At 43.8% G+C, this 26,190-nt stretch overlaps 1 protein-coding gene across 2 annotated transcripts in view; it reads right to left on the bottom strand.

Annotated features, from left to right (window-relative positions):
* GPM6A (glycoprotein M6A) overlaps nt 1–24,961 on the bottom strand; it is a 218,045-nt gene extending 193,084 nt beyond the window's left edge. The window contains exon 1 of one of the 2 annotated variants that reach the window (XM_081960134.1): nt 24,811–24,961. In XM_081960134.1, coding sequence (XP_081816260.1) covers nt 24,811–24,814 — 4 coding nt within the window. In that variant the 5' untranslated portion in view covers nt 24,815–24,961. The remainder of the gene's footprint in view (nt 1–24,810) is intronic. The other variant, XM_081960132.1, reaches the window with a different exon arrangement.
* Between the last annotated feature and the right edge of the window lie 1,229 nt (nt 24,962–26,190).

Below are 26,190 nucleotides of genomic sequence, written 5' to 3'. Positions count from 1 at the left end.
TGCCCATAAAAGAAGCCTTGACAGCCATCCAGAAAAAACACAACCCCCCTAAACACATCCTAGACCTGACCAACCACTGCCTAACCAACACATACTTCATCCATAATGGACAAAGATACAAACAGATAGAAGGAGCACCCATGGGATCACCCCTCTCTCCTGTCATTGCAAACTTATACATGGAACATTTTGAAACCAATGCCTTAGACAAATCTGAACACAAACCCAAATTATGGATGAAGTATGCATATATGCGTGTGTGTGTGTGTGTGTGTAAAAGGTGCGGAGAAAGAGAGGAAAGCATTTTGGCAAAACCTTTTACGTCTCTCTCCTTTTGTTGGATTTATATTAATTGTCCTTTCTTGTCTTCTAAAGAATTCCTTCCTTCCACCCCCTCAGGAGAAATGGCTGTGCAGAAGCAGGGGCGGCCAAGAGTAGGAGACGAAAAGTCCTAGATGCCGTCCTGAAGCCCCTAGGGGGAGAAAAATAGCCAAACATGCAAACTAGAAGTTTGTTCCCAAACTTCCAGTTTGCGCATTGGATTGTTTTCCGCCCTCCGGAGGGGTGAAAAACGGCCAAAGATGAAGGCCAAAATCAGCTGGCCAGCGCATGCATGTGCGCTGGAGCTGACAGGGCAATGCCTCGCGTGCCCTAAGAAATGGCTTGGCGTGCCACCTGTGGCATGCGTGCCATAGGTTCGCCATCACGGATATAGGGTGGTGTTCTGTTTGCGAACCATTGAGCCAGCATTGCCCAAAGACATTTCTATGGTCATGTTGCCAGCCTAACATCACAGGGTGCTGTTACCTTTCCATTGAAGTAGTACCTATTGATCTATTTACATTTACATGCTTTCAAATTGCTAGGTTGGCAGGAATTAGGGTGAGGACAGAAAACCACCTTGCTGCATGGCATCAGGTCTCGAACCTGGGCTGCCGACTTTCTAGATGACAAGCCCAGTATCTTAACTGCTGATGCACTGCAGAATACCTTCTTTGAGTCCGCCTTTCAAATATTGGAGGCAGCCCTTAAATAGTGTAATTCAATACAAATATTGGAATACAAGTACAATCAAAATCCAGCTTTATGCTAAGCATGCTGACATTATTCTATGCATGTTAGGATCTCTCATCAATGCCAGTTAGAAGTATTGATATTCAGTCAGGATGCATTTGCAAAGGAATAACTGGAAATATGAAAAACAGCCTTAATATGACCCTACATCCGTGATGGCGAGCCTATGGCACGCGTGCCACAAGCGGCACGCGTAGCCATTTGTCAGGGCACGCGAGGCGCTGCCCTGTCAGCTGGCCAGTGTGCATGCTCGTGCTGGCCAGCTGAGTTCACCTTTTTAAAAGCTATTTTTCGCCTTCCCCAGGCTCCAGAGGCTTTATAGGAGCCTGGGGAGGGCGAAAAGAGCCCCCCGCCCCCCCCGGAGGCTTCAGGGACCATCCGAAGGCTTCCCTGAAGCCTTCGGAGCGCTTGAAACCACCCTCCGAGCAAACCGAAAGTGACTTCTGGGTTGCTCGGAGGGTCGTTTTAAGCGTTCCGAAGGCTTCAGGGACCGTCCGGAAGGCGGAGGGAGGGGGACTCTATAGCCTTCCTGCCATGCGTCCCACACAGGAATCCGTCCCCTCGGGGCTTTGCGCAGGCATCGCAAGAGTTAAGCCAAAAGGCAGGGGAAGGGGGAGGGGAAAGCGAAGGGGGCTTTGTTGTCAAGGCGACAGCTCAGAGTGTTCTGGATCGTACCATTGCGCAGGCGGCGCGGGAGGTGGGTGGCGCAGACCAACCAAGCCCAGCCCAGCCCAGCCTCCTCCTCCTTCTCCTCCTTTCCCCCTCCGGCTCGAACGTGGCGCCGGGGCCCGGCAGGCAGCGAACGAGTCGGAACCTGCCGACCAGAGGAAGAGGGCAAGAGGCGGGTCCCATGAACGGCGGCAGCGGCAGCAATAATCGCAACTCGGCGGCGGGCCACCCCCGCTGGGAGACAAAGGAGGGGAAAGGCAGCAGGCAGCCGAGCTCCAAGGATGGAGCCGCCCGCGGGTCTGAGCACGATGCGGCGCGGGGCCGCCCGAGGCCGGGATCGAGGCGGCTGCGCGGCCTGCCTGGTGTGACGCGGCTAGAGGAGGAGGAGGAGGCGGTGAGGGCGGTGCGGCTGAGGCCCAACGGCCTTCCCTTTGGCCGAGCCCGTCCTGGCGGTGGCGGCGGTGGCGATGTGAAGGCCGAGCCCTGGCAAGCGCGCCGAGGCTGGGCAGAGCGGCGCAAGGACGCCGGGCCCAAGGCGCTGCACGGCAGAGGCAATCCGGGCCCGGGCGATGGAGACGCACATCTCGTGCCTGTTCAGGGACCGTCCCGAGGCTTCCCTGAAGCCATCGGAGCGCTTAAAACGACCCTCCGAGCAACCTGGAAATCACTTCCGGGTTGCTCGGAGGGTCGTTTTAAGCGCTCTGAAGGCTTCAGGGAAGCCTACGGACGTTCCCTGGGGCCTCCGGGGGGCGGGGGAGGCTCTTTTCGCCCTCCCCAGGCTCCTATAAAGCCTCTGGAGCCTGGGGAGGGCGAAAAAAAGCATATAAAAATTGGGGGCGCGCAATGTGCGCGCATGCGCACTGGGGCGTGCGCGTTGCATTATGGATGCAGCACGCCTGCACATGACCCCCCCGCGCTCCCCCCCACTTGTGGCACATGAGCCAAAAAAGGTTCGCCATCGCTGCCCTACATCATTTAATATGAATGAAGTGAAAGGCAACAAACTTTAAAACTCATAGACTCTCTTAAAGCGCTGTTACCAAATTATTGTCAGTTAGATGAGTGAAGCAGGAAGTTATGCATTTTGCTTCTCAGTCTTAAAATTACATAGCATTTCATTCATTTGGCCAAGTTAGAAAAAGGAGAGGGGACAAAGTGACAAGGAAGTATCAGGAAATGATTAGACAGCTGGTTAAACTAAAACTGAAATCATGATTTGTCTATTATTTGTAATATTGATATTTTGGTGTGATTAGAAAACACATCGCAGCTCTTTTTAAAATATTATTGACTCAACCTTCCATCCTTCGAAGGTCGGTAAAATGAGGACCCAGATTGTTGGAAGCAATATGCTGACTCTGTAAACTACTTAAAGAGGGCTGTAAAGTACTGTGAAGTGTCCAAGTGCTATTACTATGAAACGGTTTTATTATGACTTACCTATAGAGTCAGAATCCTTGATGACACCAAAGATTTTTCTTATCTAATGTCCTACGAATATAGTCATTATCCCATAGATGGGCCAATATATTTTCCCCCTGATTTAATTCATCAATCACTATTATTATCATTGTTATCTCCTCTTTGTATTCTTCCTTCATTTTGTTCTGTTCACTCCTCTCTTTCCTAGTCTTTACTCATCATCCCTTGTATGGCATTTTCCATTTTTACATTGTCTCCTTAAATCCTTTCTCCATAATGTCTTTTGTATTTTGAAAAAGTAATTCCATCTCCTTCAGAGTTCCACTCATTTCTTCCTTAGAAAGTATCTCATTTTGGTTTTCTTTAAATGCAACTTTTATCCAGCATCCAAGAACTATTTATTCAGTCCTTTAGTTACCCTTCAATGAGTGCACTAGTCCCAATTCTTTATGTCCCATAGGTAAACTATCAGTTCCATTTAGATAGTCCCAGAGGTTATCAAAAGCCTCTTGCATCTCCTTTACTGATTCAATCTTTTAGCATAGCATTCAGGTAATTTAATTAAGTACCTGAAAATATTTAATTAAATAGCTTCCTCATTTCCATATTTAAATTTCCAGTAATCACGGGGTAGCTAAAAATAATCCAATGGATATTGTCACTGTCCTTCATATAGATAGTCCCAAATTCCTTATAATTTTTCCTTTCGTCAGCAGGTAGCATTCTCCATTTAAATTTCAGTTTACTAATCAATTGTCATTTTGATTGTAAAATAGTTATAAAAGTAGAATAAGTTTTGCAAGTAAATAGTTCTAGCATTTTGAAATGCCTTCCCAATAGCATGTCTTCCCAATTTAGGAGTTCAATTTTCTGTATATTTCAAAATCTATTATTTACTCACCTACACTTTTCATTTAATAATAATAATTTATTTATCAGTGCACAACATATATACAATGAGATTGGTTGATCTCCCTCAGTGTACCCCCATTAACCTTCCAAATTAGATTAGAAATACCTATCCTAATTTCCGATTAGGTATTTCCTCAGAATGTCTCAAAATGCTTAGATGCTACTTTAATACATAGTTCTGAGAAAATAGTTCTAAATTGTTTATTGGGGTTAGATTTAAAGTAAAAGAAAAATCCTCTCCCCTAATTTGAGCACAGTTCACCTACTTCGCTCCAGCACCAGTCTTAGTTGTTCTTCAGTTGTCCCAGCTTTGTGGCAGCCATCTTTAGGCTGTCTCTTCTTCTTGCTGTGGCTGAGAGGGAAAAACAACCCTGGACCAGACAGGAGAGCTGCGACATTCCTTGACCTCACAGAGTGCCGCTCTTTGCTTCTCCACCCCTACAGGATGGCTTGGGCTCCAGTGGTGGGTTCCAGATCCTGTTGCAACCGGTATGCTGCAACAGGGCTGGGTGTCCATCACGGGCATGCACGCTGTGCACGCATGTGCACCCACCACCTGCGACGCTCCAACTGTTCAGCAGAGCATCGCACAGGCACCGTACACTGCGCGCATGTGCGTAAATAGCTCTGTTGGCTTAAATACCGGTAAGGAACAAGTGTGGGCGGGTGGGCCTCCAAACCACTGTTCTGGTATGATGGCTGCTGCTCCCAGCAGCCACTGGTACGCCCGTACTGAGGCGTACCGCCCGGAACCCACCACTGTTGGGGTCCCTCCAGAGCCCACAAACATGAATAATTCAGCAGAGGATGCAGAGACCCATTCCCTGTGTCTGAAAAACACTGTGACATCAACCAGAAGCCCAGTTGTCTTATGACCTGGTTGAAATCCAGGTCGTAAGTATTTAAATGTGCTTGGAATAAACAAATGAAATTACTTTTGCACTTGAAACTATGCTACTTAATATAGCAAAAACAAATTAGTTCATGAGTAACAAAATCTTAGCGTGGGATAAAGGACCCCATGATGAAAAGCCAAAACAGATGAAATTCAACTTTTATTTCCCCGACATGTTTTTCCTCATATAAACCCATTTATATTAAGGCACAATTGATTAAAACCAGACTGTGACTTTATAATTCTATCAAAGATTGCTGGCTAAATCTAGAATATCATGGATGGACCATTGACCTTAATAAGGCAAGGCAACAGCTCACAGAAACACAAATGTGAGACTGAAGGTGATTTAGCAATTAAGAGAAACCCAATTCTACTACACTTTCATCACCAGAGCTCATTAGATGATTCCCTTTAAACCCAACTTACCCTACAAGGTAATTGTGAGAAAAATATTGGAGAAAAAAGTGCTATGTAAACTAATTTGTTCCGGGAGGAAATGCAGAAAATAAATCTAATAAAAAAACTAATTAAACTGAACTAAAAGGGGAAAGGCCTGGCTGCTACCATCCATACAGGAAATCCAGATTATGTCTCTCTAGCCATCTCCTCTGCAACAAATGTGCGTTGAAACACATTCTCCTTATTCAGTGAGAAAACAGACAGATTCGAAGCGAGTTGGTCCCTACTAGTGGTCTGGAAGGGACGTCGGAGGCGGGTCGTGAGGTCCCACTCTGGGAGGAGTTTGACTCTGTTGCTTCCGAAGATATGGACAGGTTGCGTAGGCGACTGCGAGCCACCACGTTTATTGGACCCATGTCCCTCCTGGCTTGTACTGGCATCCTGGGAGGTCACACGAGGCTGGCTCCAGGAGTTAGTCAACGCTTCCTTGAGTGAAGGGTTTCTGCCGGCCGCCCTGAAAGAGGCGGTGGTGAAGCCCCTCCTCAAGAAGCCTTCCCTGGACCCAGCTCTGTTAGTCAACTACCGTCCCGTCTCCAACCTTTGTTTTCTGGCGAAGGTTGTAGAGAGTGTGGTGGCACAACAGTTTCCGCGCCACTTGGAGGAAAATGATTAGCTGGACCCGCGCCAGTCCGGTTTCCGGCCCGGCCACAGCACGGAGACGGCATTGGTCGCGTTGGTGGATGATCTCTGGAGGGCCAGATATGGGGGTTGCTCCTCCATCCTGGTCCTATTAGATCTCTCAGCGGCTTTCGATACCATCGACCATGGTATACTATTGCATCGATTGGAGGGGTTGGGGGTGAGGGGCACCGTTTTGCGGTGGTTCTCCTCCTACCTCTCTGGCCGAGTGCAATTTGTATTGGCAGGGGGGCAGAGGTCGACCTCGAGGCCGCTCTCTTGTGGGGTACCACAAGGGTCGGTCCTCTTGCCTCTCCTGTTCAATACATATATGAAGCCGCTGGCCGAGATCATTCGTGGGTTTGGGGTAGATTACCATCTGTACACGGATGATACCCAGCTGTACATCTCTACCCCAGACCACCCCAACGATGCTATCGAAGTGATGTCCCGGTGTCTGGAAGCCGTACGGATCTGGATGGGAAGTAACAGACTCAAGCTCAACCCGTCCAAGACTGAGTGGCTGTGGCTACCGGCGCCCCGGTTCAACCAGCTTACTCCATCACTGGCCATTGGGGGCGAACGTCTGGCCCCCGTGGATCGGGTACGCAATTTGGGCGTCCTTCTGGATAACCGGCTGTCCATGGATGACCATGTGACAGCCGTGGCCAGGGGGGCGTTCCACCAGGTTCGCCTGGTGCGCCAATTGCGTCCCCTATTGGACCGGAGCGCCCTTCGCACAGTCACTCATGCGCTTGTGACGTCCCGGCTAGACTACTGTAACGCTCTCTACATGGGGCTCCCCTTGAGATGCACCCGAAGGCTGCAGCTGGTTCAGAATGCGGCTGCGCGGGCAGTCTCGGGAGTCTCTAGCTACTCCCACGTAACACCTTTCCTGCGCGGGCTACACTGGCTGCCTGTGGCTTTTCGGGTGCGTTTCAAGGTGTTGACCATCAGTTTTAAGGTGCTCCATGGCACAGGACCTAGTTATTTGCGGGATCGTATCCTGCCCCATACATCCCTTCGGCCGATTCGCTCACACAGAGAGGGACTCCTCCGGGTGCTGTCCACTAGGCTGTGCCAGCGGGCAACGCCTAGGGGAAGGGCCTTCTCTGTGATGGGCCCGACCCTCTGGAATGACCTTCCCCCAGACATTAGAATGACTACGGATCTCCGCTCCTTCCGTCAGAAACTTAAAACCCACCTATTCCAGCTAGCCAGCTTGGCCTAATTCCACCTTTTCCACCTCAGTTTTATTTCTAAATTTTGAGGATTGGTTTTAGGGTCTGTTTTTTAATTTTTATAAATTGTACAGGGGTTGTTTAAATTTGATTTTTAACTATTTATATGATTGTTTGTATGTTTTGAATTTATTCCTGTACACCGCCCCGAGTCCCTCCGGGGAGAGGGGGCGGTCTAGAAATTTAAATAATAATAATAATAATAATAATAATAATAATAATAATAATAATAATAATAATAATAATAATAAGTATTATTATTATTATTATTATTATTATTATTATTATTATTATTAATTAGTTGAGCAATGCTGATTGCATTTGGAATTATCTATGAAAAAGGATTTCCTTACTATGTTTCCCTGTACTTCTATTTTTTAGTATCTATAGATTTTGCATTATTAGTTTATAAGGAACTTTCTAATTATATCAGAGGTGGATTTCAGCCAGTCCTATCGGGTACCCACATACCGGTTGAATTTAGTGTGCCTTCCCGTACTGGGGCTTCCGGGGGCCCCGGTACCAGAACGGTCCCTCCCCTGGCCTGCCTCCCCCCCACTGGCCCGCCAGCAGAAGTCTTCTGGGATGCTTTAGCTGGCGGGCACACAGAGGGTGGGGAATCGCAGAGGGAGGAAATCACATGGATTCCCCTCCCCCTTCATTGTGAATGGGCTTCAGAGTCACTCCACGCCATGCAAAACATAGGAGCATGTCCACAGACTGCACAATTACAGCCCCGTAGAGCGTAGTCTCTCGGAGGGAAGCCAGAGGCAGCGGGGCATCCTGGTCGCTCACCCTCAGAGGGAGGAAGGACCAGTTGGGAGAGGGGCTTTGGTCCTGCTACCTCTGGCAGACAGAACTTTACTGTCCCGTGGCGAAGATTCTGTCCCTCATCCCAGAGCCTTCGTAATGGTGAGAACTTGTTCTCACTTGCCCGGACTTGTGGAGAGGCTTCCCTCTCCAGCCTGTAATTGTGCCGGGCACGCCTGCGCCTATCTTTTCCACAGCGTGGGCCGCGGCCATAATATGAGGAACATGAGGGGCCAACGGGGCCTCGTCCTTCTGAAGAGGACATATCCCTGAAGAGGGCAGAAGTGGTAGCATCGGTCTTGGGATGTTCTGCGGAGCTCCCCAGGGAAACCATAAATACAGGCCAGTTGTTGAGTGTTTCAAATGTGATTGGAATACTCAACAAGGTGACCACAGTATGTGTATGTGTCTGTGTGTGTGTGAGAGAGAGAGAGAGAGAAAGACAGACAGACAGAGACAGGCGGACAGAGAGAGACACATACAGAGAAAGAGAGAGAGAGACAGACAGACAGACACACACACACACACACACAAAGGGAAGGAGGAGATACAGAGAGAGAGACAGACAGACAGACAGACAGACAGATGCACTGATTCCAGCCTCAGTCCACTCCTTGTGGCCTTTTGAATGGCCTTTTCCTGACAATCCTCTCCAGGCTGCGGTCATCCCTGTTGCTTGTGCACCTTTTTCTTCCACACTTTTCCCTTCTACATAACTTTCTATTAATGTGCTTTGATACAGCACTTTGGGAACATCCAACTTCTTTTGCAATTACCTTTTGAGGCTTTCCCTCCTTATGGAGGGTGTCAATGATGGTTTTCTGCACAACTGTCAGGTCAGCAGTCTTTCCCATGATTGTGATTCCTATTGAACCAGACTGAGAGACCATTTAAAGGCTCAGGAACCCTTTGCAGGTGTTATGACTTAAATAGCTGATTAGAGTGGGACACTTTGAGCCTAGAAATTGCACCTTTTCACAATATTCTATTTTTCTGAGATTGTGGATTTGGGGTTTTCATGAGCTGTAAGCCATAACCATCACAATTATGACAAATCACGGCTTGAACTATGTTGCTTTACATGTAATGAGTCTATCTCATATATTAGTTTCACCTTTTAAGTTGCATTACTGAAATAAATGAACTTTTGCACGATATTCTAATTTTTTGAGTTCCACCTGTAGATGTGGGCGGGGCCAGTTAGAGGTGGTATTTACCGGTTTTCTGAACTACTCAAAATGTCCGCTACCAGAACTGGTCAGAACCTGTTGAATACCACCTCTGTGCTGTACCCAGGCATAAACATAATAACAAAAACAGGAGCCTTTCATTTAAAATGAAATGGCTTTCAAATATTATTTATTTAATTTCATTCATCTACCATCTCAGTTACATACTGTATACTTATTTATTTATTATTTATTTATTTTTCATGCTTCTAGACCGCCCCCTCTCCCAAAAGGGACTCGGGGCGGTGTACAGTCCATGCAAAATATATCAAAATACAATAAAAAATTGAATATGTACAGTTGGAATGGAGGAGGTTAAAAATGGAATTAAAAGAACTGTACAAAGCAGTATATATAAATATAGGTTTTTGAACCCCTAAAACACACACAATAAATTAAAAACAATACCCCTAAAATAACCAGTTAATAGTACATTTGCCAGGAGGGACAGTTGTAATTATGCCAGGCCTGCTAATCGGAACAGGTGAGTCTTCAATTTTTGCCGGAAGGAGCGGAGGTCAGTAGTGGTTCTAATGTCGGGGGGAGGTCATTCCAGAGGGTTGGGCCCATCACAGAGAAGGCCCTACTCCTTGGTGTCGCCCGTTGGCATTGCCTAGTGGACGGCACCAGGAGAAGTCCCTCTCTGTGTGAGCAAATTGGCCGCAGGGATGTATGTGGGAGGATGCGATCCCGCAAGTAACTAGGTCCCGTGCCATGGAGCGCTTTAAAGATGGTAATCAGCACCTTGAAACGCACCCGAAAAACCACAGGTAGCCAGTGCAGCTCGCGCAGGAGAGGTGTTACGTGGGAGTACCTCGTACTCCCCATCACAGCCCGCGCGGCTGCGTTCTGAACTAACTGCAGTCTCCGGGCGCGTCCCAAGGGCAGTCCCATGTAGAGAGCGTTGCAGTAATCCAGGCGGGACGTCACCAGCGCATGAGTGACTGTGCGTAGGGCATCCCGGTCCAGTAGGTGGCGCAATTGGCGCACCAGGCGAACCTGGTAGAACGCCCCCCTTGCCACGGCTGCCACATGGTCATCCATTGACAGCCGGGCATCAAGGAGGACGCCCAAATTGCGCACCCGTTCCACAGGGGGCAATTGTTCCACAGGGGGCAATACTTGGCAATCTACACTCATCCTAAAAACATAAAATGCTAACACGCAAAAAGGGTGCTGAGCAAGAAGCAAGCTTATCTGGGCCAACAATCCAGCTTCCAAAGGTTCTACCAAAAGCCTTCCTAACTTCAGCAGGGAGCTGCTCCACTGGGTCAAGGCCAACACAGAGAAGGTCTACTTCCAGAACCTGGACTCACTGCTTTCATAAAGAAAGTTAATACATAGCAAATCACCCTGTCTTCCATGCACAGAATGGGTATATGCCACGCAAAAGGGAGTATGCAATAGGAGATGAGCCATCAAGAACTTTTAGGTAATGGCTGTTCCGCTTCCGGGACCGAATGGCGATGGATGTGTAGTCTGCCAATCGCTCCCTTGGCGGCTCCGAAAGGAGCACAGGAGACTCGAACAAAGAGTCTCCTGCCGAAAGGCGGCTTGCTGGGACCCCCCACAGAGGCGGCAGCCGGTGGGGGTGTTTTTCCCAGCTTCGCCTAGGCGCCAGGGAGCAGTGGGGGGGGGGCGACTGACGTCGCCTCTTCGCCAGACAGCCCTGGGAGGTTTTAGATTAAAGGAGAAGCGTGGCTGAAGGCTGGAGGCGCGGATCCCACCTGGTGCTCTTTGTTTACTTTGAAAGAAAGCTACAGATGTGCGTGAGTTGGTGTGCTCTGGCTTTTGAAATGGAAATTAGAGGGGTATGGTTCCTCTATTACCCCCCCCCTCGGAATAAGCGGCATTTAAAGGGACTCTCTCGGAGAGAGAGAATAATGACTGATTAGTTACTTGGACAGTGAATGAGAATGGCTTTTTACAATTGCCAGAAATGATTCTAAAGCTGACCTTCGCCTTTAAAAAACAGGGAAAGAAAAACTTTTTGTGACTTCTCTCCCTGCGGAAGGGAGGGCCAAGATGGCGCCCGCCCTCCTCCCTTTGTCTACATATGAATGAAACTTATCCTTTGAAACTGCTCCCAAAGAGAAAGTAAAGAAAAGTGGATTGTTTGCTGTACTCTCTCAAAGGGAAGCTGGGACCTCTTTCTGTGGCTCTTCAGAGCTTTGATTATTGGAATCACTTCTTGGATTATCTCTCTATTGGACTTGTGGGTTTCTCTCCTTTTATTTGCCTTTTGAGGCCAGCTCCGCTGTGGAATCCCCAGACTCCATTTTCTCTGGAAAGGATTTGTATCTCTGAACCTAACCAATGGCTGCAAGAAAACCACCGACTGGCAAGGCGCACTCAGCGCCGTCATCTGCTGCCCCCAGCCCCACAACGCAACAGTCTAAGATCACCTCATTGTTGCAGAAAGGAGGGGCTGGAGAGGACACAAAGGAACTATCTGTTACGGAAATGTTTAAAGAACTTATGAAGGGGCAGAATGAAATGAGGAAAGAAATGGCGGAGGTTAAAGAAGAGCTCAGAGACATTAAAGAACATATTGCTGGGAATAAGCAAAGAATTATGGTGTTGGAGGAGAGAGCAGCGGAGATGGGGGAGGAGCTTAAAACAACACGCAAGGGAAACGCAGATGTAGAAAATTTTCTGACAAAAATAGAATTTGAAAGAATGTCCTTTTTTCTTAGATTCCAGAACCTGCCAGAGGAAGAAAATGAAGATCTTAAAGAGATTATGAGCACAATTTTAGCAGATTATATTAAGGGAGATAAGAAACAATTATGGTGGGATATGGATCTAACATATAGAATAAACTCAGCATAGGCCAGAAGTCACAACGTTCCCAGAGAGGTACATGTTAAATTTGTCAGGAGATCCACAAGGGATGAGGTGCTTGCAACCCAAAGGGAGAGACCATTGAAATACAAAGAGGAATAGGTCACCATTCTTAAACAGATCCCCCCAAAAAATAAGAGAGAGAAGGAGGAAATATTCCCCCTTATCAAAAAAATTATACAACATGGGGGTCTGGTTTAAGTGGTTGTTACCAGAGGGGATGATGGTCTCCTGGGAGGGAAATAGGATCAGAATTAATACAATTCAAGAGGCGAAAGCCTTTATTAAAAAGAATCTTTCCCCTCCATAGGAGGAAATTAGTGGTAGTAGGGAAAAGGACAGCAAGACGCAAGATAAGGAGGAGGGTGCTGAGGCCCCTCCGGGGGGCAGGGAAGAAGAAGCAATATCGAAAAGGATTAGATCACAAAAATGAATGTATTTGGAATAATTGTAATTGTTGATACTACAAAAAGTAACAGAGAAAAAATAGTAGAGTACATGTTTGATAATATTGGTTAAATTTGTTCTGATGCTTTCTTTTATATTTTATTTTTAAGATTGTTAAATCTGTGAGTATCTTGGGGGGATTTTCGCCACCAGTGTGGAAGCTGCAAAAAATTTTCTGTACACCCTTTTACCCTTCCCTATATATTTTAAAACCAATAAAAATTTTGCAATTAAAAAAAAAGAACTTTTAGGTAATAATAAATATTTTGTACTGTTCTTTGGAAAACTATTGTCAATCAATACAATGTCTGCTTCCCAGGTGTGCTTCTGCTATAATTACTTTTGCCCAATAGCAGCCTTTTCTACCAACACAGTTTCAGAATAGTTGTCCAAGAAATCTCCTGATAGAGTGTAGTATTAGCAAATATTTCAAAAGGCAACTGGACTTTCTTTGGTTTTTCTTTGAAGACGTTTCATTTCTCATCCAAGAAGCTTCTTCAGCTTCAAAGGTTCAAAAAGTCTTCAAAGAAAAACCAGGAAGTCCAGTTGCCTTTTGAAAAAGCACCTTAGAGACAACCATGACCTGAATGCCTGAGAACCTCCATAGATACTATTAGCAAACTTCCTATGATAGTTAAGATATTTTCAGCAAAGCCTGCTTTTAGCTTGGGAATCACTCCTCTGAAGCTGGGAAATATGTCACACAATCACTATTTTTTTATAAATGTATATTTTATTTGAAGTAAGATTTCTATTTTTTTTTTTAAATTCCAAAAACCTAACCAGTAGTGTCCACAGGGTATGGTGAAGGTGGGTGTCAAAACCAGTAAGATGGCGGCCACAGAATCATGATTGAAACTCCACCCCTTTTGCACATAAACCAATGTGCAAAATGACATGGCTTCCCTATAATGCCAATAACTACCATCTTCTGTGGATTCTGTTTACCAGATCCTGTAGCAATGACAAAAAAAAATCATGATGCAAAATTAATTGAATCAGACCTGAAATAGATTATTTTAAATGTTCCCTTGGTATTAATTTGTTATCTTTAAAGCAAAAAAAAGAACATGACAAACTGTGTTTTTAAATCATGCAACTCCAGAATATGTAATTAGTAGGTAAATATATACTGCCCCCTACTGGCTGGAATGTATATATTTTTGCTTTATTATTACAACCAACGTCTAACATCTATAGAAAAAATGAACTATTAAAAGAATTTCTAACCATTTTCTAGACTTATTTAATAATCACCTAGAAGTCAAATATAGGGAGAAGAGAACATGACTCGCTGTCTTTATCCTAAGAAGCCAGTTTTAAGTATTGTAGTATGCTTTATTAGATATACAGCATTTACTAACATCAGTTGGTTCATCTTGCTTTCCATTTTCATTGGCTTAGTCAAATAAATTAAGTGGAATTTAGTGCTTCTTTCTGCTGTCTAAAATGGCCATCAGTAGAAATAGCAGTAGGCATGAAAAATGGAAAGTTGAGATTTTTACTCTTTCCTTTATTATTTACAGACTTTACAGTTGGTATTATTAGCAACAGCAATGATAGAAAACCATTACATTGCAATTGAATATGTTGAGGCCCTAGAAAATGCCCCTATTTATTAGTGATTTCCTTGTATTTATAAAAACAGCAAGTGGTAAGATTGAGGAAAGACAGTTTTATAGTATTAAGGAACTGCATTTAATCTCAATTTTATCTCATCAGAAACAAACAGAAAATCTAGCAGAATTGGAATGTAGCAGAATTGGAATGAAACATCTTCAATAAATATACTAAAAAGAGGACATATAAATAATGGAACTTCTTTATTCCAATTGGCCTTTTTCTCTGATGAGCTTTGCCTCCTGCCATAGGCTAGCCCAGTGGTGGGCAACCCGCGGCTCGGGAGCCACATGCGGCTCTTTACACCCTTTAATGCGGCTCTTCTGTGTGCCAGGTGCCCGCTCCCCTCCCTCCTCTCGGGCTTCGGAGGGAAGCTTCTGCAAAAGCCCGGGCGAGTGACAACCAATTTTGGTCCTATGACTGCAGAATGCTGCAAAATACCATAAATGCAGGCCAGTTGTTGAGTGTTTCAAATGTGATTGGAACACTCAACAAGGTGACCACAGTGTGTGTGTGTGTGTGTGTGTGTGTGAGTGAGAAAGACAGACAGAGAGAGGAACAGAGAGAGGGAGTGAGGGAGGGAATCAGAGAGAGACTGACAGACAGACAGACACACACACACACACACACACAGACAGAGAGAGACAGAGAGGGGGAGGGAGGGAGAGAAAGATAGACAGACAGAGAGACGCACACAGAGTGAGTGATTAAGTGAATGAGTGAGAGACAGACACCAGACACACCCATATACACAGAGTGACAGAGAGAGAGGAAGGGAGGGGAGAGAGACAGAGGGAGAGACAGAGACAGACACACACACACACAGAGTGAGTGAGAGACAGACAGACACACACACACACAGAGTGACAGAGATGGGGGAGGGAGGGAGAGAGAGACAAAGAGCCAGAGAGAGAGAGAGAAAGAAAAAGAAAAAAAGAAAGTGGGAGAGAGAGATGAAATTAAAAACAACAACATACAAACCTGACTTACTCAAACTATCCAAGGAAATGCAAGGCCAATGTTCACATTAGTGGTTGTGACTTTGTCAGTCAATGTCAGGATGTAATTTTCTCTACATTGTAAGGCAAATTTTACGGAATTTAACGTTATCGATAAATAATATCGTTCTAAAGTTTTTGTTTTATTAGTTGTGTTATTTGTATCCTCCCGACCTATGTGGATACTTGCATGCAGAATATTCTCAATAAAAACTTATTGAAACTAAAAACAGTGTACCATCCTATGTATTTTCGGTTTTAAAAATGTGGCTCTCAAAGTAAATTTCAATTGTGGTTTTGGCGAGATTTGGCTCAGTTGAAAAAAAAGGTTGCCCACCACTGGGCTAGCCAAATTAGATCTTGAAAGGCTAAAACAGGATAGGGTCGTGTAAACAGAACATAACATGCCTATAGGCTAGCCTGTGAAGTGAAATTTTAAAAAAAAGACTCCTGGAAAATCTCCTTCTAAGGAGATTTGATTGATAAGTTAAACACAAAGGAGCCATGTTTTATCAGTAATGGTGCTTGTTATATTTCCTATACTCTAGATTTTTAATTTTATTTCCAGACAAAGTAATAAAAATATTATTAATATTATGAAGATCTCATAATACTCATAATGAAGTCTATAAGGTTATTGGAAAAAGTATACTACTACTAAGTAATACACTATTAAGATTAATATATTACACGGGGGAAGACATCTAAACCAGGGGTATCAAATTCAATTTCATTTAGGGCCACATCAAAGTTGGTTTTGATCCTGGGGGGATGGGGGGCATGGCCAGGGGCCATGGCCAGCATGACATCACTTGTGTTAGGGGGAACCTGTGGTGGCCCAAGTGCTCTGCCAGTGAAAATGGGCTTGCAAGTTCCGTTTCTGGCTGGGGCGGCCTCTTGCAACCCTCTACCAGTGAAAATGGAGCTAGGGAGGGGCACGCATGGTCGTCGCGAGCTCCATTTTTGGCTGTTATGGCCTTTTGCAACCTTCTGCCAGCAAAAACGGAACTTGGGGGGCCATGAGCACCCCTTGTGAACTCCATTTTCAGCTGGGACGGCCTCCTGCAGCCCTCTGTCAGTGAAATGGAGCTCTGGAGGGCTGCACGCAGCCCACACAAGCTCCATTTTCACTGGCAGAGGCATCACGGGCCGGTCCTTCACTGTTTCCAGAGCAGTCCCGCGAGCCAGATTCAATCACCCCATGGACCAGATGTAGCCTCCAGACCTTGAGTTTGACACTCCTGCTCTAAACAATATATTGCTGTGTTGTACAAGAAATTCTCACCTATCATAGTTTATGAAAACCCGAGATCAAGATTAGTCACAAATCAAAGACAAGCAGAGTGGTTGGCATTATCTTAACCATCAACCTTCAAAGAAGCAACTGATACCTTGCAATGGGACTCCTCAGCCCTAATACATTTACTATAGTCTTTGTATGAGTCCCTATCTCCTACACATTGCAACAAATTTTATAGGTTAATCATACCAAACAAGACTTGAAACTTTATTCTTTGTGTAAAATAACTATAGGCAAGACATAATGTCTCATCTAAGACATGTAGACTTTTTTATGGTCTGCTGGAGACGGTGTACATTTTAGGAATAAGTGAAACAAGGACCTCAAAATCTGCCTTTAAAAAATTTAGATTTTTTTTTTTTTTTGCTTTTAGAATTTGATGTGTCTTTTTATTTGTATTCTATAAATAATCTATGAGAGAGATCAAACCAGCCAAATGATAAACATGTAACTGGTAAATGCATCCAAATAAAAATAATTTGGGTTTTTTTTCTTTAAATATCTTGCCATTAATTAATGCGTAGGTATATATAGTACATTTACTATTTTTGTGGTGAACCCAAGACCTGTTTTGGCACACACCTTTCTGAAATCTTCTGGCATAATTTTCTGACAAGCTCTCTAGGCTTTACATTGTTAGGGCTCCACCAAGTCTAAATCAGGCACTGGATTGTTTTCTCCCAATTACTCTGAAAGCAGCTATTTCCCATTCCCAGTGATAGGATTTAGGTTGACTTCCAGGTGAACTTTTAATCCTAAAGGACACATTATTTTGCTGACTTTTTGTCTTCCTGCAAATTCTCTCATGCTTTGGGTTTTTTAAAAAAAATAAAACTACTAGAATTAAAAGAAAGCTATGATCTAATCTGTAGTTTTTTAGATTGATTCATAACAAGAGGGAATTGTTGTGAGGGCTGGAACTGGCAAATCATCAGCAGTATAGCTGAAGTCAGGCAGGAACCATTATCAAACATGGGACATGTTTTTTACATACAAAGCCAAAAAATGAGTGGCAAGAAGTCAATTACCATGTAAAAGTCAGAAACAGGTGGAAGATTTAAACTCTGCTACTGTTGTAAGTAGAGGGTTTGGCTGAGCCTTTATGTCAAGGGTGTCCAAACTTGGGAACTTTAAGACTTGTGGACTTCAACTCCCAGAATTCCCCAGCCAGCTGGCTAGGGAATTCTGGGAGTTGAAGTCCACAAGTCTTAAAGTTCCCAAGTTTGGACACCCCTGCTTTATGTTGTAGGGTTTACGGTATTTGCAATAATTATAATTTAAAAATCTGATCTCTATCTGAACAGTGTTCTTCATTTACATTGCAAACTCCTAAATATGGTTTTAACTTTCTAGACAGTTTTATTAGTTAGCCCTGGGTGAAGCTCCCACTCATTAAGTCTGAGATAGCAGAATAGCAGAGTTGGAAGGGACCTTGGAGGTCTTCTAGTCCAACCCTCTGCTCAGGCAGGAAAGCTATACCATTTCAGACAAATGGCTATCCAATCTCTTCTTGAAAACTTGGAGCATTCACAACTTCTGGAGGATTGCAACAGTAAAACCAGATCCAAGTCCCAATTCAAACATGGAACTCATTGTCAACTTTCAGTCACTTGCTTTCTCTAAATGCAAATGTTTTAAGTAGCTACTGCTTAAAATAATAATCAAATAGGCAGGACTTGCATAAACCCTTTAACTACCAAAGATAACCTTAATTATTTGGAACCCAGCTTACCTTATTGTACAAATGCATCTACTACTACAATGTGATCCACATATAGCCACAGACTTGAAGTATAAACAAGATGACGACTATACATCACTTTGAGGAGGCCATTTGAAAAGGAGAAATCTTGTTTAATGGATACAGCAAATGAAATACTTCTTCTATTACAACAATAATAGACGATACTCAGCTGTACATATCTACCCCGAACCACCCCAACGAGGCCGTCGAAATGATGTCCCGGTGCCTGGAGGCCGTACGGGTCTGGATGGGCAGTAACAGACTCAAACTCAACCCCTCCAAGACGGAGTGGCTGTGGTTACCGGCACCCCGGTTCAACCAGTGGGTTCCATCACTGGCCATTGGGGGCGAACAGCTGGCCCCCGTGGAGCGGGCGCGCAATTTGGGCGTCCTCCTGGATGCCCGGCTGTCAATGGATGACCATGTGACGGCCGTGGCAAGGGGGGCGTTCCACCAGGTTCGCTTGGTGCGCCAATTGCACCCCCTATTGGACCGGGGCGCCCTGCGCACAGTCACCCATGCACTGGTGACGTCCCGACTGGACTATTGCAATGCTCTCTACATGGGGCTTCCCTTGAGATGCACCCGAAGGCTGCAGTTGGTCCAGAACGCAGCCGCGCGGGCAATTATGGGAGGTACCAGATACTCCTATGTAACACCTCTCCTGCGCGGGCTGCACTGGCTACCTGTGGCTTTTCAGGTGCGTTTCAAGGTATTGACTATCATCTTTAAAGCACTTCATGGCTCAGGACCTAGCTACCTGCGGGATCGCATCCTGCCCCATACATCCCTGCGGCCGATTCGCTCTCACAGGGAGGAACTCCTCCAGGTGCCGTCCACTAGGCAGTGCCAGCGGGCGACGCCCAGGAGTAGGGCCTTCTCTGTGATGGGCCCGACCCTCTGGAATGACCTCCCCCCGACATTAGAATAACGACCGATCTCCGCTCCTTCCGTAACAAACTAAAGACCCACCTGTTTAATTTAGCTGGCCTGGCCTAACTGTAGCTTTTGTGTCCCTCTAGCCTGTATTTTAAATTTTAAATGTTTAGGGATAGATTTTATAGGTTGTTTTAATTTTTAACTATAATGTACAGCCTATCATATAATTTGTTTTAATGGGTAGTTATAATTATTTAAGTTTGTATATTGTTTTATTGTGGTCTGTACACCGCCCTGAGTCCCTTTGGGGAGAGGGGGCGGTCTATAAATTAAATAAATTAAATTAAATTAAATTAACAATGTTTCTCAACCTTGGTGACTTTAAGTCCTGTGGACTTCAACTCCCAGAATTCCCCAGCCACTTATGCTGGGAGTTGAAGTCCACAGGACTTAAAGTCACCAAGGTTGAGAAACATTGTATTACAATATTAAATAAAAATACTACATTCTTCCTACAACCAGAGAGAAAACATATTTTCCTCATCATTCTTTGTTTAAGAAATCATAATTACACTGATTTATTGATTACATCAATTTATATAGTACTCAAGTTTTTTTAAAAAAAAGTTAGCTTAAGATTAATATACATAACCTATACATGACATGAGATAGGTAACTGAAAATTGTAATATCGTTATTTCAATGTATTACCTGGTAATTCGGAGAGAATACCACCAAAGGGAAGAAATTGGCCCTTTTTAGTGTACCTGTTCCCTGATTTAAATTTGCCTGTCCCATTAACTCCTGTGAAGAAAAACATCACATAGAAGTAATCCTCGACTTATGACCAGAATTGAATCTAAAATTTATGTCACTAAGTGAGACGGTTCTTAAGTGAGTTTCACCCCATTTTGCAATCTGTCTTGCCACAGCTTTTAAGTGAATCATAGCACTTGTTAAGTTAGTAACACGGTTGTTAAGTGAATCTGGCCTATCCATAGACTTTGCTTGTCAGAAGCTGGCTGGGAAGGTTACAAATAATGATCAAATAACCCCAGGAGAGTGCAGCTGCCATAAATACAGGCCAGTTATCAAGCATCAAAATTGTGATCACGTTACTGCGATGACACTACAATCGTCATAAGTGTGAAAATGGTCATGTCGTCTTTTTCAATGCTGTTGTAACTTTGAATGGTCGTAGGCTGAGGACTATCTGTAGTATACTTAGTGGTTGAACTAGAAAATCTCCATGTTTCCTTCCAACCCTACAATTCCATGATTATTTACTATATTTCCGTGTTGTCACTAGCATTAACTCAAATTAGTGATTTCCCAAGCCACTATAAAGTGGACAACATGAATCAGGAAATGAGATCATAGTCTCATTTCCTGATTCATGTTAGACCAGAAATCCGGTATTATCCAAAGTGAGGATAACTTGATAAAACAAATTAGGGATCAGGGTCCAATGCATATAAAAAGGCTGTACAATGTATTGATAGAAATAGACTCAGAAACAGAATTAGTTAAAGATTGTATGATAAAATGGGCACAAAATTTCGAGGAACCAATACTGATGGAAACATGGGAAGAGATTTGGGTAAGAAATGTAAAATTTACACAAGCTCAGAACTTGAGAGAGAATTTCTACAAGATGGTGTACAGATGGCATTTAGATCCAAAAAGGCTAGCCTGTATGTATCTGAATTTACAATCTAAATGTTGGAGATGTGATTGTGCTAATGCCACGTACTACCATATTTGGTGGATTTGTAAAAAAGTTAAAGCATTTTGGATAAAAATATGGTGGGTTATTCAAAATATGTTGAAAAAGAGGATAAAGTTTACACCCCAGTTGTTTTTGTTTTGTATAGTTCCAGACTGTACTGTTATAGAGACTAATCTGATCTTGAACCTAACGATGGCAGCAAGATTGTTGATGGCGCAATACTGGAAGAAGGAAGAGTTGCCTACTATCCAAGAATGGACGTTAAAAGTAGCAAATTTAGCAGAGATGCCCAAAATCTCAGCGTATCAGAAGTTCCATTCAGATGAGAAGTACAAGCTGGACTGGACAAGATGGATTGACTACATTCAAAACAAATACCAGACTAAAAAATTTCAGTTAGCTTATGAATGAAGGCATAAAGAACATTACAATTTATTCAAAGTTAGTTTAATAAAGGGGGAGTTAAAGCACAAGAATAGTAACATGTTAAAATTAGTTAGCTTACGTTAGCATATGGTTGTTAAATGTTTATACCCTGTACTTTGCTCTGGGAGGTCGGGGGGAGGGAGGGCAGGAAGAGGGAAGGCGTGATAATTGTAAAATTTATTTAAAAATTTAATTTAAAAAAAAGAAATGAGATCATAGTCAAAAAACCTAATGAGAACCCTTTGAAGCAATCCAAGTTTATTCTGTTCACACAGTAGAGGATAAATTACAAGCAAGACATGACAGCAATAAAACTCTGCAAACCATGTTCCCTGGTTTATATTCAGTATTGCTTTTGATATAGATACTATAAATCTTACATGCCACATGAAATCTGGTCCTTAAAACTCTTTCAGTCACCTCTACAAATTATTATTCATGAAAACCATAGATTTAAGCAGTTATTTATTCAAAGGAGAAAAAAAGCCTACGCCCTACATAATGAAGTATTGAGAAACACCTTCATCCATTCAAATCAATAGAGCAGCACATTTCTGTAATACTAACCATGTATTGGTTATCATCTTTTACAATATGTACTCTAGCAACAAGTATATGACAAGAAATAAACGAAGGAAAGAATTATAACTTAATAAATTGCAGTTGGTTTTTTATATCCTTTCCTTTTTCAAATGTGCTTCTGTTGCTGTTCTTTATGGAATCATCCAGATTCCAGAGTTTATGAGAACTGTTACATGAGAAAAAGAGAGGTTTTATTGTTTTATTTAGCAGTACTTGTTGCATTTCAGAAATACATTGTGACTAAGGAAATTCTTTGGAAGCAGTGAAGTGTTGCTGTGCTTCCAAAGATGGGTTGTTTATTAGTAGGAGAAAATCAAACCAAGACAAAAGACATTGTGAAACAGATTTGCAAATTATTTCTCAAAACCAGCTCTGTTAATCTAAGCAAGCACTTTTTAATGTGAGAGATTCCAATTGTTACTAATACATTAGAAGGATAGAGCCATCAAATTTAAATTAAAAGAAATTATCTAGCTAATCCCATTCGTACCCAAACTAAACAAAGCAACAGGGAGATTGTGTGTAATCTATGTAAACAGAAAAATAAGATATCTATTCTATCAAAAATAATCAATCTATTGGTAATCTTCAATTTACAATCATTTGTTTAGTGATTATTCAACGTTATAACAGGACTGAAAAAAGTGACACAACTGGTCCTCACACTTACAATCACTGCAGCATCAACAACAGTTGCTGTCCCAGATTAGGTAATTTGCCTTTGTGACTTCCCCAGCAACCTTCTGGCAAGCAAAATCAAGGGGAAATTTGGATTCAATGAACAACTGTGTGATTCACTTAACAACTGCAGTGATTGGTTGTTTCATTGCTAACATATTCTTATGTGACGTTAGTAAAAGAATGTTTTTCAAGATCACTGTAGACAATATATTTTTAAGAATACAAACCTCACAAATAAATGAGAAGGCATAAGCTTCACATGGTGAGAAAGCAGTAATTTGAGTAGCCCAACCTTTGGGCTATTATATTTATGAGAAGGAAGGATTAACAGTACTAATTATCGGCATTATTAACCATCATGAGGCAGACAATATAATATAATGGGGCAGAGAACATAACACCACTGTATAATATGCAGTTAACCAAGTGAAACATTCACGAAAAGGAAGAATAAAAGATGTATGTAGCAAGGTACATTCCTTATGACCACAATTTAGCCCAAAATTTATGTGGCTAAGTGAAACATTTGTTAAGTGAGTTTGTCATTTTATGACTTTTCTTGCCACAATTATTAAGTGAATCATTGCATTTGTTCAGTTAGCAACATGGCTGTTAAGTGAATCTGGCTTCCCCATTGACTTTGCTTGTCAAAGTTGCAAATGCTGATCACATGACCCAAGGACACTACAACTGTCATAAATATGAACCAGTGGCCAAGCATCTGAATTTTTATCATGTGACCATGGGGATGGCCCAATGGTCATGTGAAAAACGGTCCTAAGTCACTTTTTCAGTGTCCTTGTAACTTTGAATGATTACTAAAGGAACTGCTATAAGTTGAGGACTACCTGTACTAGGTATTAACTTCCATCAGCCTTGCTTAGGCCAAACTTTTCAAGTATTATTTTTAGACTGAGATGAGCACAACCTTTGCTATGAAACAGAAATCGGAATATGGCACATGGGTTCATCTTCAAAATAAATTGGTTCCATTATAAAGGAAGTCAGTCATGTCAAACATAAAAAAAACACCTGGTGAATCTTTTCCCAATATAAAGATGCCACAATTAACTAACTGTAACACTGACTTCATTGAAAACGTGGAGGAGGATTTGTCAGTTATCTATACATGCATGTTTTTACATTTGTTTCTTATATTTCACTTTTTCTTGTAAGAAGCTTTACATATTGGTGAATGATCTCATTTGTTCAGTAACTTCTAACTAACATATCCAAGTTAGTTCAACATAGGTAAAAGAATATGTCCATTCTTTTTATTAGAGGTTTTAAAATTAAATAAACACCAAAGAAAACAGATGTGATTTTTTGGTCGGGATTTAAAAAAGACAAGGCATGAAATTTATTTAATGGGGACTTAAACTAAACACTGGTGCCAAAATTGCAGCAATGCCTGGGAGAAAAGGAATGTCTTAGCCTAAGGTCAGCCAAAATGACAACATGTGGGCGCCAGAAGAGCCTCCCTGGGGGGCATTCCACCAACAAGACTCCGCAAAGCCAAAGGCTTCTCCCGGTTTACTTCCCTTGGCAAAAAACACCAGGAAGAGAACCTCCAAGGGCGTCCAAAACATCCACGCAAGTTCATAAGTAACTTTATCCCTACAACGAGCACAGATAAGCCGATCTGGTCTCCCATCCAAACTCTGGCAGGTGTTTCTCTCTCAAAGGCAACCCAAAAGCTTGCTTGAAACCTTCCGAGACGCTTGAAAATAGTCAGGTGCGGGAAAGACGAGGCTAACCCAGCTCCTTTGCAGGTGCAGCTTCGGCATCTCCTCTTCTATTACTCTCCCGGGACCGAAATCCCGCCCTCCGTTTCAGGGGCTCTCCTAAACCACCTCCCAACGCTCGGAAAGACGCGAGGCTCCGAATCTCTGCCCCCCCCCCCCAAATTCCCTTACAGGCGGGCTTCTGGGAAAGAAAGCGGAGCGCCACAACTCTCCCCCCCCCCCCGCCTTCACTCTCTCTCTCTCCCGTCTTCCCCGGCTCTAACGAATGGAGCCGGTGGCGCCCCCCAGCTGGGAGAGCTCTCCCGCAGGCGAACAGGAGCGGGAGCAAACCCCAGCCCTTGAACACACCATCAAGAGGGATTTTGGCAAGTCGGCGCCAACTCGGCTCAAAGTTTCCATGGAAGCGGACGGAACGCGGCCCCGACGAAGTGTTACAGCCTCGAACAGATCCCGAGGGGTCTAGCTACTTCCCAACTAACTCACCCATGCCGCTAGGCTTCGCTTTCTTCTCCGACGGCCGAGCCGAGAGATGCTGTCCCACAGAGAAGGAGCAGGAACTCTACGCTACCCGCCTCTAAAACCCCCGCTTTCTCTACCAGTTTCCCCAGGCCGGGCGTCAGCAAAGCGGAGGCGGGTTCAGAAACCCCTCCTCCGTTTGCCTCATCCACTCGACCCGGGGCTGAGTCCCAGAGCGCTGGGGCGTCAAAAGGCGCCTTTCCCAGTCGAACAGGAAGGCACGTTCCGCTTACCCTCGACAGATGGCACTTGAACCCTACACTCGTTGAGAAGTTGCGAGTGCACCTTTAGAAAGCCTATTTAATAGTGCCACTTTTATTGCGCTGGAAGAACAGCAAGCGGCTATGGGTGCGAGTAGAAGCAACATGCGCCCCTTTCTCTACCGGCCTCGGCGAAGGGGCTGTGGGGGGGACGGGGGACCATGCAGCCGCGCCTTCCGTGTCTCTTGCTCGCTTCTCAGACCTCTGCAAATGGAAAATAAGGGCTGTGAGCGTTATTTAGATTTGCTACTCCCCTCAGCCGGGGAACAGAGCAACCAATGCATGGATGGAAACGTCCACTTCCAACTTCTACCTGTTGATTTAAGTTCTCCTTTGGAACAGAGAAACATTCGGATCTTAACCCTCAGCAAATGGAGTTGGATCCTTCTTGTGATGGTTTCTCTTTGGAAAATTAAAAAATTTTAAATTTTCTTCCCAAATCACAAACGTCTTAAATATCCACAAGCAAAGAAAATGGCTTTTTTTTCCTGCCCACTTTGAGGAGGGGGAGATAGTTTTGGGGAACTTTATTTATTTATTTATTTATATTTGATGCTTCTAGACCGCCCCCTCTCCCAAAAGGGACTCGGGGCGGTGTACAGTCCACACAGAATATAACAAAATACAATAAAAATTAAATATGTACAGTTGGCATGGAGGAGGTTAAAATGCAGTTAAAAGAACTGTACAAAGCTATATAAATATAAGTTTTTAAACCCCTAAAATAGACACAATAAATTAAAAAAACCCTAAAATAACCAGTTGATAATACATTTGCCAGGAGGGACAGTTGTAATTATGCCAGGCCTGCTAATCGGAACAGGTGAGTCTTCAATTTTTGCCGGAAGGAGCGGAGGTCAGTAGTAGTTCTAATGTCGGGGGGAGGTCATTCCAGAGGGTTGGGCCCATCACAGAGAAGGCCCTACTCCTTGGTGTCGCCCGTTGGCATTGCCTAGTGGACGGCACCAGGAGAAGTCCCTCCCTGTGTGAGCGAATTGGCCGCAGGGATGTATGTGGGAGGATGCGATCCCGCAAGTAACTAGGTCCCGTGCCATGGAGCGCTTTAAAGATGGTAATCAGCACCTTG

The sequence above is a fragment of the Natrix helvetica genome (genome assembly GCF_964273705.1).
Source record: "Natrix helvetica genome assembly, chromosome: 7".
In the NCBI taxonomy this organism is placed as follows: Eukaryota; Metazoa; Chordata; class Lepidosauria; order Squamata; family Natricidae; genus Natrix; species Natrix helvetica.
Note: the sequence above shows the minus strand (reverse complement) of the source record. Positions and strands in the feature narration are given on the sequence as shown.